The sequence below is a fragment of the Neurospora crassa genome, linkage group II, assembly GCF_000182925.2.
Source record: "Neurospora crassa OR74A linkage group II, whole genome shotgun sequence".
Taxonomy (NCBI): Eukaryota; Fungi; Ascomycota; class Sordariomycetes; order Sordariales; family Sordariaceae; genus Neurospora; species Neurospora crassa.
The window spans coordinates 3,126,249-3,140,904 of NC_026502.1; the positions used below are offsets into that span (position 1 = coordinate 3,126,249).

The window sequence follows — 14,656 nt, forward strand, 5'->3', positions numbered from 1 at the left end:
AGAAAGATGTGCCGACTACTTGGCATTGCATAGGTCTGCAGCCTAACCTCCAGGGGCAACTCCCAAGACACTCAAAGTAACCTGCCTCGGCGCATGACTGACACGTTTTCATCAACTTCCTCTGTCCTCTACAAAATTAACTTCACATCGCTGTTCAAACATTACATCAAATTTGATAGTTATATTGTCTTCTACTATAACCAGTCATCACAAAACTTCGTCTGATCATGATCATGTGGGGTCAAAACAATGGGCTGTGGCTGCAGCAATAACTGAAACAACAAAGGGCTATACGTGCGGGATGAGTGAGAAAGTTGAAAGACAAACAATGAATGGTTAACGATGCTGATTGCTACAAGTTCATCCATAGTGAATATCAGTTGTAGGGGTGTGAGTGTGAGTGGCAGGATCGAACGCACAATTGAAAGGGAATTGTGGGTGTCCAAGTGATAGAAGTAGAGAAAAGAAGGGAAAAAGAAAATCAGTGACATCATGGAGATAAGAGACACGGAGTAGACTATTCTACACCTTTATTCGGTAGAAGCCTTAAACGCAAGAAATGAATAAATGAGCTGTATTATGTTTACCTGCATCACTTTTCGTTTTCTAGGTACACTGGTATGCTTCTTTTCATGGAAGTCATCACTACCGCTAAGCATGGTTGACCACATTGTCAAACCCGCCTTTCAATCCACGAACTGTTGTCACAGCACGACGAGGAAATGAATAAATAAGAGTAAATGGAACACATAAACACACAATACATCGTACATGACACGAGAAACAGGGGCGCACACCGTATTTGGGTAAAAGTTCGTATACATAAAGGAATAAAGATGAAAGAGGGATTATAACAAATCCACGCGATTTGCTTATCTCGCAGTATCACAGGACCTACAGCATAGAAGTACATACAGCAAGGAAAAAGTCCAGCTCTAACCTCTGAGCCTCAAGTCCAAGGTCCACTCACTGGTTAGAGGTATCAAGCTGCTTCTGAAGCAAAGTAGGTAAAATTCACGACACACACCCCTTTAAGAAATTATCTATATCTTGTGTATAAGGAAGCGTCGACGTTCGTTTAACCTCTGAACAAGGAAGAGCCAACATGTATATGAAGTATTCCTGTATGGTTTCTTTCAAGGGGTGAGTGAGTGCTGCTTGGGAGCAGCCACCGGTTGTTTTCTACTAGCACCTACCTGGGAAGGAGACGAGGTGAATGATGTAACAAGGTGATGTAATTCATCGTAGATAGACGAGGCTTCTCTTGTCAACACGGACGGGATACGAGTCAAATTTCAGCTGGACACATAGCCGGGCTTGACGTGGAGCATATCATGCATGACCTTGCCTAGACTCATGATATCTACTATGTGTTGGCAGGAAGAAACCTAAGACTTTTTCGTAGTTATCATTATTGTACGGGTCAGAATGATCTGTTGACGTAGATGTTGAATGGATGGAAGAAATAGAAGCAATAGAGACATGGACAGACGGTCATGTAAAAAAAACAAAAAAATTATCGCTGAAGTTCTTTGACTAACTTGAACAAACACAAAAGTTTTGATACAAAATACCACACCTCTCTCTCTCTATCCAACTCGACTCTGTTCCCTCCCATCCTCCTTCCCCTTTGTTTTCTTTCCTTCAAGTTATCTGACCCTCTTTCCATCTCGCTCAAACCACGCGCGCAACACAAGTAAGGTAAGTATCAGAAGCATCGATCCAAGCTCGATAAACATGACGATTACCACTCAATGACAGAAAAAAGTATGTGGTAATACGCTATGTTTTGCATCCGTCGCTCTTGCTCGTTCACAACACCATTTTTGCAATGTCTTCACTCCCAACAGCCGGTTCTCTCTCGCAAGACGCCAAATCATTAACATTAAACAGAAAACGGCGACAACCATAGGCCAGAAGACCAGAGCGGGAGCGAGGGTGGGACAAATCTACCCGACTGACACCGGAGACCGATTCATCCATGCCGTCTCCAAGCCCGTGAGGTAGAATGAATGACGGATAATCCGAGCACTCACTCAGTCTTTCCCTACTCGCGTGTCGTTCTCTTTCCCCCCTCTTCTCCTTTGCCTCAAATAAAAACAACAGAGAGACTCTTCTTTCCAGCACTATATATCAACCAGGCAAAAAGGAAAACGGAAAATAGGTGGTAGTAGGAATGCGCTGGTTTCTCAAACTCTGGAACCAAAGACCAAATAAAGAGGAAAAATGGAAACGCGATGTACACAAAAATCATGCCTTCCTTCTTTCGCCTCGCAGAACGCCTGCCAGAACGCGTCAAAACGCCTGCCTCGAGTGCAATGTTATATCATGGACTCGAGCCAAGTAAATTTTTGGCACCCGCTTCAGCTGACTGACCCTCCTCGAATCCTATCCGCTCTGCTCCTCCGTTTCATCATCTCAATTCCCATACCTTGGCGCCTCTTCCTGATTGATTCTTCTTCCCACCTATTGGTGTCAATGTTATCCTAATAACCACGTCATCTTCCACCAAACAGTTCCGCTCTCCCATTCGATAGCCTTCTCTGGCTCCCCGTTAGCCTCCTCCCATATGCGCTTTCCACCAGCGCCTTTCCCGTGTGAACCAGAAAATGGGGTATATGCAAATGGTCCGATTCCAGAATGAATGCTTTCCCCGGCCCAAATACAGAGTTTAGCCGGATGCAGTCATGTAAAATCCCATGCGTGTGTGAACAGAAAGAAAAAGTAGAAAAAAATCGAGCCCAGACTGCCCAGCTCTGGATGTCTAAGAAGTCGAGAGGTCTGAACGAGCTCATGTCAAGAAGACCAAGCAAGACGCCAAGACACCAACCGTGAAGAATTTCTGTTAATTGTGTATGAAAGAGAAGCAAGACGGCGTCCACAGCTCGATCGAAGAGCGTCTCGGCTTCTATCCTTGGTTGTTCTTCATGCGTTTCTGCATCCTCGGCGTTGGAGGGTGCTTAGCCTTCACTTGGACGCCGTTCATCTGAGGCATTTGGGGTGTCCCCATAGTCGCCGGCGTCGGGGCTGAGGTGGGACCGTCATCTTCGAGCTTCGCCTGGGAGGCTCTCCTCTTCTTGTTGTTCTGCTGAGGCGAAGTATTTGCGCTTGGCCCACTAGAGTTGGTGCCTTGCTGGCTGACTTGAAGCTGCATGGCAGGCGCTTGCATCTGGCCAGGAGCCGGGCTACCTATATGAGGAGACCCAGGAAGCATCTGGTTTGCCATTGCTGGACTGGCACCCATAGGAAATTGGTTGTATCCTGGAGTCCTAGGGACTCCTTGCGGCATCGCCTGGCCGTTGACAGCTGGGCCTTGACCCGTGATCTGGGTCATAAACTGCTCGAGAGCAGCATATGGGGGAATGCCGGGATGATTGTGGGAGAACGTAAATAAGGGGCTCATTTGACCCATGATATCGGCCATCTGCACAAGACATCGAGTTAGCGTTACATTGTACCTGCAGAACAGTGCGTATCACGACCACGTACCTCCAGGAACTGAAACACGCCTTCTGGAATCCCCATCCCAATTTTGACGCAAGAGTCCGGAAGCTCGATATCCGGTGGCGGAGTGGCTGGGCTCTTGTACGGCCTCTGCTTGCCCTTTTTGCTCATCTCTGGTGACTGCTTGCTGTCAGGCGGGTTCAGGGATCTCCACTCCTTGATCCAGGTGTGCGAAGGCCGAGCAGCCTCAATGATTGCGCGCCGCGAATGGTACTCCTCGTGGTTCTCAACGACAAAGTCGAAAAGCTCGATAAATTGGTCGCTATCGAATTGGATCCGGAGGGTTCCATTATGGACGACCTATTTCGGAATCATAAGTGTTCTGCTACCACGTAGGCTTGGGTTCAGGGCTATTCAACTTACATGCGATCCATTATCGTACCAGTAGAAGACACTCGCCCTAGCAATCTCAATGAAATGGCCGTCATGGGGCAACGATCTGTCTGTGGTGCCTTGCATGACCAGCTGCATTTTCGAAACGCCACTTTCGAAATGCACGTTGAAGAATCGCGGCAAGGCTGCAACGTCGATCTCGTACGGCTTGGGATCGGCAGCTTCATCTTCACGTTTCTTAAAAGTCTGGCGGAAGACGCCTTTCTGTGAGAAGAACCGCTGGACAAAGAGTTGCCAGTACTTCAAGCCGTCTGCACCCTGGGAACCCTTTATAGCAGCAGCAAAGTCAGCAATCAAAGACGGAGGAGAAGTTGGAAAGGGGACGCTCAACGCGCAAGCTTACCGTGAATCCATTCAAGTGCTCATTGAACGAGTTGAGTTTGAGCAAGCACTGGCCCTTCAAGTTTGCGCTATCCACACGCTTTTGCTGCAGGAGGTTGGCGACATTGGCGGCTGCTTGAACTTGGGCGTGGGCAAGTTGTGCTTGCTGGGCTTGTGTGGTCTGTGGCGTTTGAGGGGAGACCTGCTGTTGGGCATTTGGCTGCTGTGTAGGGCCCGGAGCAGGCCCCTGGTTCTGTGCTGGCCCATTTACTCCCGGACCTGGCTGAACCTGTGGTTGCTGTTGAGTAGGCTGCTGAGGCTGACCCGGCTGCTGTTGGGGTGGCTGTTGAGGCGGCTGGGGCTGTGGTTGTTGCGGTTGCTGCTGTGGTTGTCCCGGCCCTCCTTGTTGTGCCTGGGCCTGGGCCTGGGCCTGGGCTGCCTGAACTGCCGCCGACTGCTGGGCATGAGCCTGTTGCGTATGAAGAGCGGCCAGCTGAGCTTGCATGTTGAGGCCTGGACCTTGGGGGTTGATCTGGTGCTGGCCGGGGTTGTTTCCTTGCTGGGCCATCTGTTGTTGTTGCTGTTGCTGTTGTTGCTGCTGCTGCTGTTGCTGCTGTTGCTGCTGCTGTTGTTGTTGTTGCTGTTGTAATTGCTGCTGCTGCTGCTGCTGCATCGCCATCTGTTGGGCTATGAGATTCGGCTGTGTGCTGCGTTAGTATTCTTGCAGTAGATCTCCTTTCGCAACGGGATTCTCGAGCTCTTACATTCATCCCCTGCCCCTGGTGCTGTTGCGCCAGATGCTGTTGCATCTGATGGGCCATTGGCATAGGGCCAGCCATTGCGCGCCTCTGCATTAACTGAGCCATATGAGGATTCATCTGGCCCATGCCAGGGACGCCTATTGGCATACCTCCCAGGTTACCGTACTGAGCCTGAGCTTGCTGAGCCTGCATGAGTCTCTGGTGTTGCGCTTGCTGCAGCTGCTGCAGCCTAGCTTGCTGCAACTGCTGTTGCATGGCTGGGTTGTTGGGAACTGAAGATCCATTTTGGTTAGTATAAGGTGTCCAAGCAAGCGAGCGAGGCATGTAGAAAAAAGAAGGCAAAACATACAGCCCATCCCATTGATTTGTTGTTGGTATGCTGCCATCTGCTGGGGGTTCAAATGCTGCATGGCAATATGGGCGTTGGGAGTGCCGGGCGGCATTCCTCCCATGAGAGCGCCGGCGCTCATCTGCGGGCCGGGGCCGGAGACACCCAAGTGTGCCACCATCTGATGAGCCATGGCGGGGGTTGCGCCGGGCTGGCTGGGGTTGTGGGCCATGCCCGGAGCCATGTGGTGACCGGGAGGAGCTCCCGGATGTTGCTGCATTCCGCCAGGGTGCGGCGAAAAGGAGGGACCAATCGGCATGCTAGCCATCATCTCTTTCCACTTTGCTGTCGACTATCCACAGCGTGGATATCGACGTGACTTCCTCCGCGCTATCGCATACGAAGTGTAACCAGTTCGTCGGTACGGGGGGTTGCCGCGAGGGCCGGCTGAGGCGTTGGTCGGTCTTCTTCCTTGTCTGGCGCGCGCGCGTATCACAATGCCGCTTCAATCGGGTGGCGATCGACAGGCGGTCGAGAGGCAGTTAAAGATGGCGTTTGCTGGACGACTGCTGTTGTGCTGTTGCGCTCACGGAGAGGAAGCCGAGCGTGTTGGGGGCGAATGCGACGACGACAGCGGCGACGACGGCAGGCACTGGGTGTGTCGGTTCCTTTGGTGCGGACCTGGCGATCCAAGGATCCAAATCACCTCGGACGGGCCTCAAGCTGGGAAGACGGGAGTGGCAGGTGTCTGGTGGTGTGCGTTGCACTCACAGCCAGCGACGGGGGCCTTGTCTGGCGGCGGCGGTCGCGCGACGAGCAACGTGAGCGGAAAGTTGGGGGAGACAGTGAGCAAAAAGGGTAGATCCAAGTCGGTCGAAAGTCGACTTGAGAACAGTGTCAAGTAGGCACACAGAGGGTGGCCCCCGAACGATCTGACCGCAAGGAACAAGAGACGAAGCGGGACGGGTCCGGCAGGCGAATAGGCGTTGGTAAGTAGGTAGGTAGGTAGCTCAAGGTAGGTACAGTACCAAGGCGGGTGAGGTGACCAGAGCGGTAGGTAGGCAGAGGCTATTAGGTATGTATGCCGATGCGGCAGAATGCACCACGGCAGCAATAATAGGTAGGAAGATAGGTAGGTGGTGAAATGATTAAGGAGGATTTCCCGCTGGTGATGGGAAGACAAGAGCGTCGAGAGTAGAAAGAGACTGGTGAGAGAGAGAGAGAGAAATGGTGAGCGACGAAGCACTAGATCTCCTGCAGCAAGAGATGAGGGATACAACGGAACGAGCACCGACGTGTCGTGGACTGTCGGAGTCGGAGGTGGATTGAGGCTTGGGGATGATTGGGAAGGGTAAGGTGGTTGTGTGGATCTCCCGTCCGTCGACTCTCTGGGCTGCGCTGCTGCTGCTTGACTAGGCTGGGAGTTTTTATGGGACTGACTGGCGAGGTCTGGGTGGGAGTCTGGGTCCTGACCTGGGCAGACGGGAGTCCCGTCAAAAAAAGAGTTCCTTGGAGTTGTTGCTGGGGCCCTTGGTAGGTTTTGACAGAAGCGGGAGTGCTTGGCGGGCGAGCTGGATGAGGTGGTTTTGGACCCCAGGGGTACAAAGAATGGAATGCCACTTACGAGGTAGAGGTAGTCTATGTGTCTATGTATTGGAGTTCTGATGACCGACCGGTGATGACGAGCTCAGAAGAGATGTCTATCGTCGGAAATCCTCTCCTTGTTTATTTTCCCTGTGAATGGGTCAACTTTTTGATGTTGGTGATTATGGGGGGGAGCGCTGGAAATATATATGATTTGAACTGAGCTCGTTGAAGTCTTTTTGTGTTAGGTCAGCATTGCTGCAGAGAGTCACGGGAACTCAGTAGCTTACAGGATATTAGCTTGTATCAGAGGAATCTCCCAGCCCAAGCCATGATATTCTGTTTGGCTTTGACTGCCGCATATGTACTCTTGAGACTGAGACCCGTTGTTGCAGGGTTAAAGGAGTTCGACAAAGGCTGAATGCCCTCACATCATAATCGCTATACAAGCTGAGAAACACTTTGACTCCCCCTAAAGGGCACTCCTCTCCATCATTTCTCAATACCAAATCCTATTACATACCATGGCGTCAAACTTGGGCTCACTCAGCCTACAGCAGAGAGATGCCCGTGCTCCATGCATCGAGCCATCCTCATGCACACGCCGAATCACCACCTAAACTCCCGATTTCGGCCTCGGGCTTACCTCCACAGAGACCCGTTAAGATACTCAGCAATGCGGAACGACTGACGCATGAGAACAAGTCACTTCGGGTCATACGAATGGCCATAGAACCAGGCCAGTCGACCTACGACAGACCCTACGAACTTCCTTCAGTGGTGACGTTGAAAGAGCGGGCTTGCAAGTTGCAACAGCTTTCAGGATCGTATCACCAACCCTAACCCTACCATGCTTGAACAGTCAGGACACAGAAAAGGGGGTGTCGGCTGTTGGCCCACCCGGGCGCGATGTACACACCACACCGTGAAGTGTCAGGATCAACGAATAGTCCTTCTCGAGGTCGACAGAAGCACAGCAATGAACATCCACCAAACTGAAGATATGAAATGAGAGCCTGGGAAAATGATTACTCCTGTCTAACCGAAAGGGCTCCTCGTATACACCGCAAAGATTAATGTCCAACAAGCTGAACCTCCCCTTCAGTTGGTCTCGGCTCATCAGCCTGCAGTGAGGTGGTCTGTCTGGAGTCTGGACGGCCGACAGACTCTTGTCGCGATGGCGGGCGATGGCGGGACCTTGCAGCAGGCGATCCATTTGATAAGAGGTGGAACCCAGCATCACGTGTGTCTACACGTGTCTGTGTTCTGCGCGCTTCTACATATTCTGTCAGGTCTCCCGCCCAGAACTTGCCGACCCCACCTGAATTTTCGTTATCGTTATCTGCTGCCGCGCAGAAGTATTTGAACTGTCCAATTGTCGCAAACGCAACCTTAATTTTCTCCCCTTCCTCAGAAACCAACAATCGCAAACGCCGCGATTTTCGAGCTCACGCATTCATCCAACCGATGCTCCTGCTGAGCAATGGTTCGAGCATGCAGAGCTGGCAGGAACCGCTTCATTGCGTGTTCATGTATCTGCCCGCAGCATATTGCTTCTTTTGAGAGGCAAGGCTGTGCGACATCTTGTCAATACTTTACAGCGCGCTGTCACAAAAGCGTCGCATTCAGGTAGGTCCACGACAACTGCCATGGCAATCAACGAGGTAAGCTCCAACTTCCCTTTTCCTTCTTGTCGCAACAGCACCTCTCACAACCCTTCCCCCATGGATCCGCCTTCGGATGATGACAACTTCTGAAATGTCTTCTTTTCCCAACTGAATCGACCATGAACGAAGACTAGTCTGTTTCGGGCTTCCTCCTACGGGAGTCGGCCTGTTGCTTGCCAGTAATTTTTTCTGACTGAAGCGGATTGCACTTCTTCATTTTTTCCACAACCCACACGCGCGTATCCACAGCAACTTTCGCAAACATGGGTGCTGACTCCATACCGCAGACAGACATAGAATCTTCTCGAGCCTGGCTCTCTGATATATAAAGATGCCTTTGTGCTTTTTTCTGTTGCTTCTGATTCTCTCCTCGAGACAGACAACAATGTGATTCTGCCAACTAATCATGACAGCCTTACACAGTATCACTTTCATCAAAGGTTAGTTCATACTTTGTGCAACTCACACATATCACACTCCCCCCCGATCCTTATGATGAAGTTTTCCTACATTCGCAGTTTCCACTCGAGACCCCACCTACGAGCCTTTCTCGGGGTCAGATGAGGGCGAAGTCTTCCTTGGATGTCTGATTGGATCATCAAACACTTGTTGTTTTGAGCAGTCTTTTGTCTTGCGAGCATCAGCTAACAGATCCAAAGTACAGGACATCCATTACTATGAATCAATTTTAGATAGTCACAATAGAACACAGTTCGAAACACCTCTGCTTTTGCCCTCCTTAGTGATCGATATCGATAAACATACTATGCTATATCTGGTTGCCAGCAGATGCGCTTCGGCGTATCGAATCGACATTCACATCATCTTCCCATTGATATGAATGTTTTCGCTCTGGCATAGAGAGATCACTTTTGACCCATTGCTGGGCGCCCATGTTGAGAGATCGTTTTGTATCTCACGGATATCTGGGAATCAGTAGAGGTTACATACCATCAAGAATATCACCAGATGGTCAAATCGAACAGTGATAAAAAGTTCTGCTGCCTCTGCGTTCGTATGTGGTCAAAGTCTGAAGAGTTGCTCTGGGTGATGTGTAATGGCACAGATCCCTCCTGATGGCAGAGCGTGGTGTTATGTTGCCATGGTGAAGCTGTCTAACGCTGCCCGAATGAATGACTTGTTGATTCTCACCATCCGTGGGACAAAGACTTGCAAAAACATGTCCTGGTCTTTCACCAATCATCAACGATGAACATCCAGGTTTCCATCAAATAATGAATGTTTCTTGTATATCCTCGGACATCAAGTATGCTACATTTCCGAAGGCATCACCGTCTGTGCCCAAAGGCAAAGCAGAAGAAAATATTATTTGTATAGATTTACATATACATATATATATGTGTGTGGTCTTGATAACCGAGGAATGTAAATGCTCCCCCAAGGAACAACCGATGATCTACCAGAATTTAACCCCTATTCCAACTCCATGCCTCCATTTAACCCGTATATCTTTTTTCTTTTCTTCTTATTTCATGCATTTCTATTGCCTAGTCCCCATCCCAAGTCCAAGTGCCCATCTCTCCAGAGGTTTGGTCACCATCCACTAATTGTCAACCACAATCTCGTTTGATAATGATCCGGCAGCAGCAGCAGGCATAGAAACACCAGCAGCACCAGCCAAAGCGGCGCCCGCACCAACAGTACCGGCAGTAGTAGCAGAAACAGAAGCACCAATAGGCAGACTACTCATCATCATCCCTCCCGTTCCTGTTGTCCCAGCAATAATGCTGGCAGAGGTACCCAATCCCGATCCCGTCCCCGTCCCCGTCCATCCTCCTCCTCCCCTATCTCTCTCAGCCTGCTGACCCTGTAGTAACCCACCCCCAAACCCACTTCCCACCGTCCCTATACTCATCATACTCCCCATCGTCCCCGTGGTCCCAAGGCTATTCATGCTCACCCCCGCCGGGCCCGTCCCCAACGATCCCGCATACCCACCACCACCACCACCACCACCACCACCACCACCACCACCACCACCACCACCTTGACCAGCATAACCGCCGTAGGACGACGACGACGCATAACCCATCCCAGCAGAGCCAGCGCCCATGGAAAAGGCCAAAGCGGAGCCAGACCCGCTCCCTGCTCCTGCGCGCTTGACTCGCCCGCCTACGATGCCCCTTCTGTTGCGACCGGTGCGGCCGCGGCCGAGCCAGTTGAGTTTGAGGAGCTTGTTCAGTTCTTCGATCATGCGGGAGGATTCATCGGGAGGTACGTTTCCGTATCCGCCCGTCCCCCCACCAGGACCGCCGGCACCACCACCACCACCACCACCACCACCACCACCAGCAGCAGCATTGGCGGGGGCTGTGGGTGTGGTTGGTGTTGTGGCATTAGCAGCCGTGGGTGTGTTTGGCAAACTATTGTTACCAGCACCGCTGATCCCGCTAGTAGCCAAGCTAGCGCTGAGACTGGAAATCGACGGACGAGGAGGTAGCGGGCCAGGGCTGTTAGCTGTCGGAGTAGCCGGCGACGAAGGGGAGGAGAATTGTGAAGGGGAAGACATGGTTTGGACGAGAGGGGGTAAGCCGCCAGCCACTGAAGAGCCCGAGGGAGAGGCGGGGACGGTGGCGTTGGTCATGGTGGTCGTTGCCACGGAGTCTTGCGAGGAGGAGTAGGTGTTGTAGGAGGTGAGGTTGCCCGTGGAGGAGTGGGGGTTTTGGTTCGGTATGGAGGAGGTGAAAGAAGGAGTGGTGGGCGCGGAAACAGAAGCCAGGACGGACATGCATTGGAGCATGCGTCCAACCATTTCCGTGACTTGCTTGGAGTCTTCGACATTTTGGTCGGCCGTTCTCCCACCACCGCCGCCGCCTGTAGGGTCGCGGAGGCTGCCGTGGATGGAGTTGCTGCCTATACTTGCTATACTGGGCGCTACGTGTAAGGGGAATTGCTGTACGGGTGTGGACATGTTGAGGTTGAGGTTGGCGATACCAACACCGCTAGGGGTGGACATAGCGGCTTGGGCGGAGGCGGCGCCAAGGGCTTGAATGCTGCTGGGGGTAAAAGGGCGGTTGGCGTTGCCGTGGTCGCTGCCGAAGCTGACGTTACTGATGGTACGCGAGCGATTGCCGCTTCCTGGAGGGGTATCGCCGCCACCGCCGGCGGTGCCCATCCCGTTGCTGTTGTAGCTCGCGTAGGAAGGGTCCACACTGGGAACGGGGTTGGACATGGAGGTGTTTGGCCGTGGAGGGGCAGTGCCAAAGCCGGCACCCATCCCTAGGGTCATGGTTGCTGGGAGACTACCTGCGAAGGATAGCGAGAGTTGCGATTCTTGCGAGGGCGAGGTCGAGAGCGCGGGCTGATAGGCACCGCCTTGGTTATGAGCCGTGTTTTGGAACCCAGAGGTAGGAACTGGGACCGGAGAGGAAAGGGCCATGCTAGCCAGGCTCTGTGGTAGGAACTCGAGAGAGAGACGCGAGAACATGATCTTCAGCGTGTCGTAACGGGGAAGAATAACGATATCGCGGAAGGCAAGGAGAACCAGTCTCCGTATGTCAAGGACTGATGAGGCCGATATGCTGAGGCCGTAGCTGGCGGGGACACCGCCCCAGAAGTCACGAGCTTGGTCTGGCGTCATCAAAGGCCCGTTGCCGGCGAACTCCATGTCTAACGGTAGAAAGACTGCTTGCAGATATGGTAGGATACTGGTGAAAGTGAAGATCCAAAGCTCGACAAGAGCAGGGATCAAGCGGTCTTCCGGAGTCTTCTTCAGACTCTGGTCGAGACTCGAGAAGCCCGTGGTGAGAAAGTCCCGGATATCCTCGATGATGATATTTGGGCTGCGCCGCGAAATGCAATACTGGATATGCATCGTCACTATACGATTCAGATCCTCTACAGGGAGACGAAGGTCCTCGGCTTCAAAAATGACAAGCAGCTTGGCCCTGAGAAACGGCCAGGCGTCATCAAGGGTCATGTTGTTGAGCCCGAACTTTTGGCTGTCAAAGGGCTCGTTGTGGAAGAGTGCTGAGGCCAGGTTGCCAGTGGCAGAGCTCACGCTACTTGGACCAGGCCAGTCGCCTCCAGGGTTGTAGCTTGAGGCCGCGTCGTCCAGACTTTTGTCCTCCTTGTTCTTCTTCTCGCGCAATGCACGGCCGCCGTGTCGCAAATCAAGACCTGATTTGAACGCATTGCTGCTAGGACCAGGACTTGTTGGCAAGTTGAAATTATACAGACTGCTGGGGGCTGTGGGATCTGTAGGCCTGGAATTGCTGGAAGCTGACGAGAGCGGTAGGTGATACGCCTCTATCAGCTTTTCCTTTTGTCGCTTCAAAAAATGCCCATGCTTCTTCTCCTTTTCTTTCACCTCCTTCTCTGTGGCTTCGGCTGGTCGTATCGTGGCGGTTGACGAGTTCCCATGGGCGTAGAAGGGTTGCTGCATATTCGATTCGAGACTCGTAGTGCTGTAGTTGGCCCGTTGCAGATTCGAAAAGGCATGCCCTAGCTTTCCGGGACTAGGCAGCGGTTTCTCCTTGGATGATTCCGCCTTTGAGCTGGACTTGCCAGGGCGCGAAAACAGCTTGACCTTGCTCTTTTCCGACTTGACAGCGGGTTTCTCGGCGGCGACAGGCGGTGGAGTAGGTGTCAAGGGGTTCGTCGGCTGGGCGGGCAGTTTCGGGGACGATTGCGCCGATCGGGGGAACACCACGTTCGCGGCCGCTGTGGCAGCAAGGGTATGGTTTCCGGCGAGGCCGTTGTGGTTTCCTTGACTTCCAAACACATTATCCCTTGGCGCGCTCGCCTCTGTCAAGCTCAAGATGGGAGGGCTCATCGGACCGCCGCTCTTGCGCTTGTTCGCGACCGAAGTCTGTTCATGATGCTCGCCTGATGGTGGTATCGTTTGTGATCGCTGACGATGTTGTAGATGAACAAGGTGTTGATGCGCAAACGGTGGTGCCTGTTGCTGTTGTTGTTGCTGTTGTTGTTGCTGTGGCTGCTGCTGCTGCTGTTGCTGGGTAAGCTGCGACTTGGAGACAGCTGCCTGCGCAGCAATGTGGCTGGCGGACATGTCTCGTTGCGCCTGCGACGGCGTCGGGCTGAGTTTGGGCGATTCGGCTTGGATCTGGTCAAGATTGGAGGTGCTCGTCGAGGGCAGGGTAGGCTCGAATAGGCCCGCGTTCGCCGAGTGTTTGCGCGAGTGTACGCCTACCCTGCCGGAGAAGGAAGTGGATGTAGTGGATGTTGCGCTGGTCGGCGGAAGGGTCAGGGGGGAGGGCCCGTTGCGCGGGGCCGTATCGATCGGGGAAAGTGTCCCGGCGACGGAGCGGGCGGTGGACAGGGCGGCGGTGGTCGATACGGTCGGTCGCGAGAAGTTGGTCTGGAGACTCGGGGCACTGGCGCTGTTGCTCGGAGACGTGAAGCTGCTGTAAATAGGAGTTGCAGATTCGCGTCCAGGGGTAGGTGTTGTTCCTCCTCCTCCTCGTCGCTCGGGTGATGCTCCTGCTCTTCCCCCAAATCCTGATGCGTCTGGACGTCCTCCTGGCTGGGGCGACGGGGCGGTAGGCTGGTCGGATGGGCGAGGGATGGTCAATGGCGTGAGGTCGTCGCTGGTGGAGGTCGAGGCTGAGATGATGCGGACCGGGCCCGGAGACGGTCGATGGGGACGGACGAGACCCATGTCGGCGCCGGCGAGTGCATTAACAGTGGAGTTAGTGCTGGCCGGCAGCGGTGAGAAACTCCCTGGAGCCCTCTGCGTGGGTCCGGGGGTTCCTCTTCCACTCATGGGTTGCATTGATTGTTTGCTTGCTTCTGCAGCATTCAGTGGTGCTCTCTCAATGCTCCCGTTCTGTTGGTCCTTTGGCTGGTGGTGTTTGGTAATAATGGATCATACGGTATTGGCGTCGTTTCGAACAGGCTATCCTTCGCAAGGGCAAGTGTCACATCTTGCTAACCCGTTCAGGTGGATGTCTGTAGAAGAAGACTATCAGTTGAGGGGAATAGTCTATGTCGGTGGTGGCTAAGTTAATGAACATGTGAGTGTAGTATGGAAAATATACGTGATCGCTGAATTGGCAAAAAAGAGGACGGGTAAGAGCGGATAGGCAGAAAAAAAGAAGAAGAAGGAAAAAAAAAAA

At 52.7% G+C, this 14,656-nt stretch overlaps 3 protein-coding genes and 1 non-coding gene across 4 annotated transcripts; 2 read left to right on the forward strand and 2 right to left on the reverse strand.

The window, feature by feature from the left end:
* Positions 1 to 1,520: 1,520 nt before the first annotated feature.
* Positions 1,521 to 7,374, reverse strand: ff-1 (female fertility-1). Its single transcript, XM_951153.2, has 7 exons — positions 7,182 to 7,374; positions 5,329 to 7,126; positions 4,983 to 5,251; positions 4,241 to 4,918; positions 3,868 to 4,164; positions 3,490 to 3,804; positions 1,521 to 3,424 (listed from the first exon to the last, which is right to left on the reverse strand). Exons 2-7 carry the CDS (start codon positions 5,636 to 5,638, stop codon positions 2,909 to 2,911), a joined length of 2,385 nt encoding a protein of 794 aa, XP_956246.2. The 5' UTR covers positions 5,639 to 7,126; positions 7,182 to 7,374; the 3' UTR covers positions 1,521 to 2,908.
* On the forward strand, positions 5,805 to 6,212 carry NCU16569 (hypothetical protein; the record flags this gene model as incomplete). The annotated part of the gene is made up of 1 exon (XM_011395402.1): positions 5,805 to 6,212. The coding sequence occupies one exon, from the start codon at positions 5,805 to 5,807 to the stop codon at positions 6,210 to 6,212; it is 408 nt and encodes a 135-aa protein (XP_011393704.1).
* A 940-nt stretch (positions 7,375 to 8,314) lies between the features above and the next one.
* Positions 8,315 to 9,560, forward strand: NCU14140. Its single transcript, XR_897811.1, has 3 exons — positions 8,315 to 8,555; positions 8,846 to 8,998; positions 9,218 to 9,560. It is a non-coding gene; the product is annotated as a ncrg146 (non-coding RNA).
* A 294-nt stretch (positions 9,561 to 9,854) lies between these two features.
* Positions 9,855 to 14,614, reverse strand: NCU01542 (hypothetical protein). Its single transcript, XM_951152.3, has one exon. It carries the CDS (start codon positions 14,311 to 14,313, stop codon positions 10,123 to 10,125), a length of 4,191 nt encoding a protein of 1,396 aa, XP_956245.3. The 5' UTR covers positions 14,314 to 14,614; the 3' UTR covers positions 9,855 to 10,122.
* Between the last annotated feature and the right edge of the window lie 42 nt (positions 14,615 to 14,656).

What these genes read in the sequence shown, in the direction of transcription:
- ff-1 (XM_951153.2), bottom strand. Translation starts at nt 5,638, where the DNA reads ATGATGGCTAGCATGCCGATTGGTCCCTCCTTTTCGCCGCACCCTGGC. An exon ending in ACCAGGGGCAGGGGATGAAT is followed by an intron (nt 4,919 to 4,982) that starts GTAAGAGCTCGA and finishes CGCAGCACACAG; the next exon opens with CCGAATCTCATAGCCCAACA. An exon ending in GCGTGTTTCAGTTCCTGGAG is followed by an intron (nt 3,425 to 3,489) that starts GTACGTGGTCGT and finishes TGTCTTGTGCAG; the next exon opens with ATGGCCGATATCATGGGTCA.
- NCU01542 (XM_951152.3), bottom strand. Translation starts at nt 14,313, where the DNA reads ATGCAACCCATGAGTGGAAGAGGAACCCCCGGACCCACGCAGAGGGCT.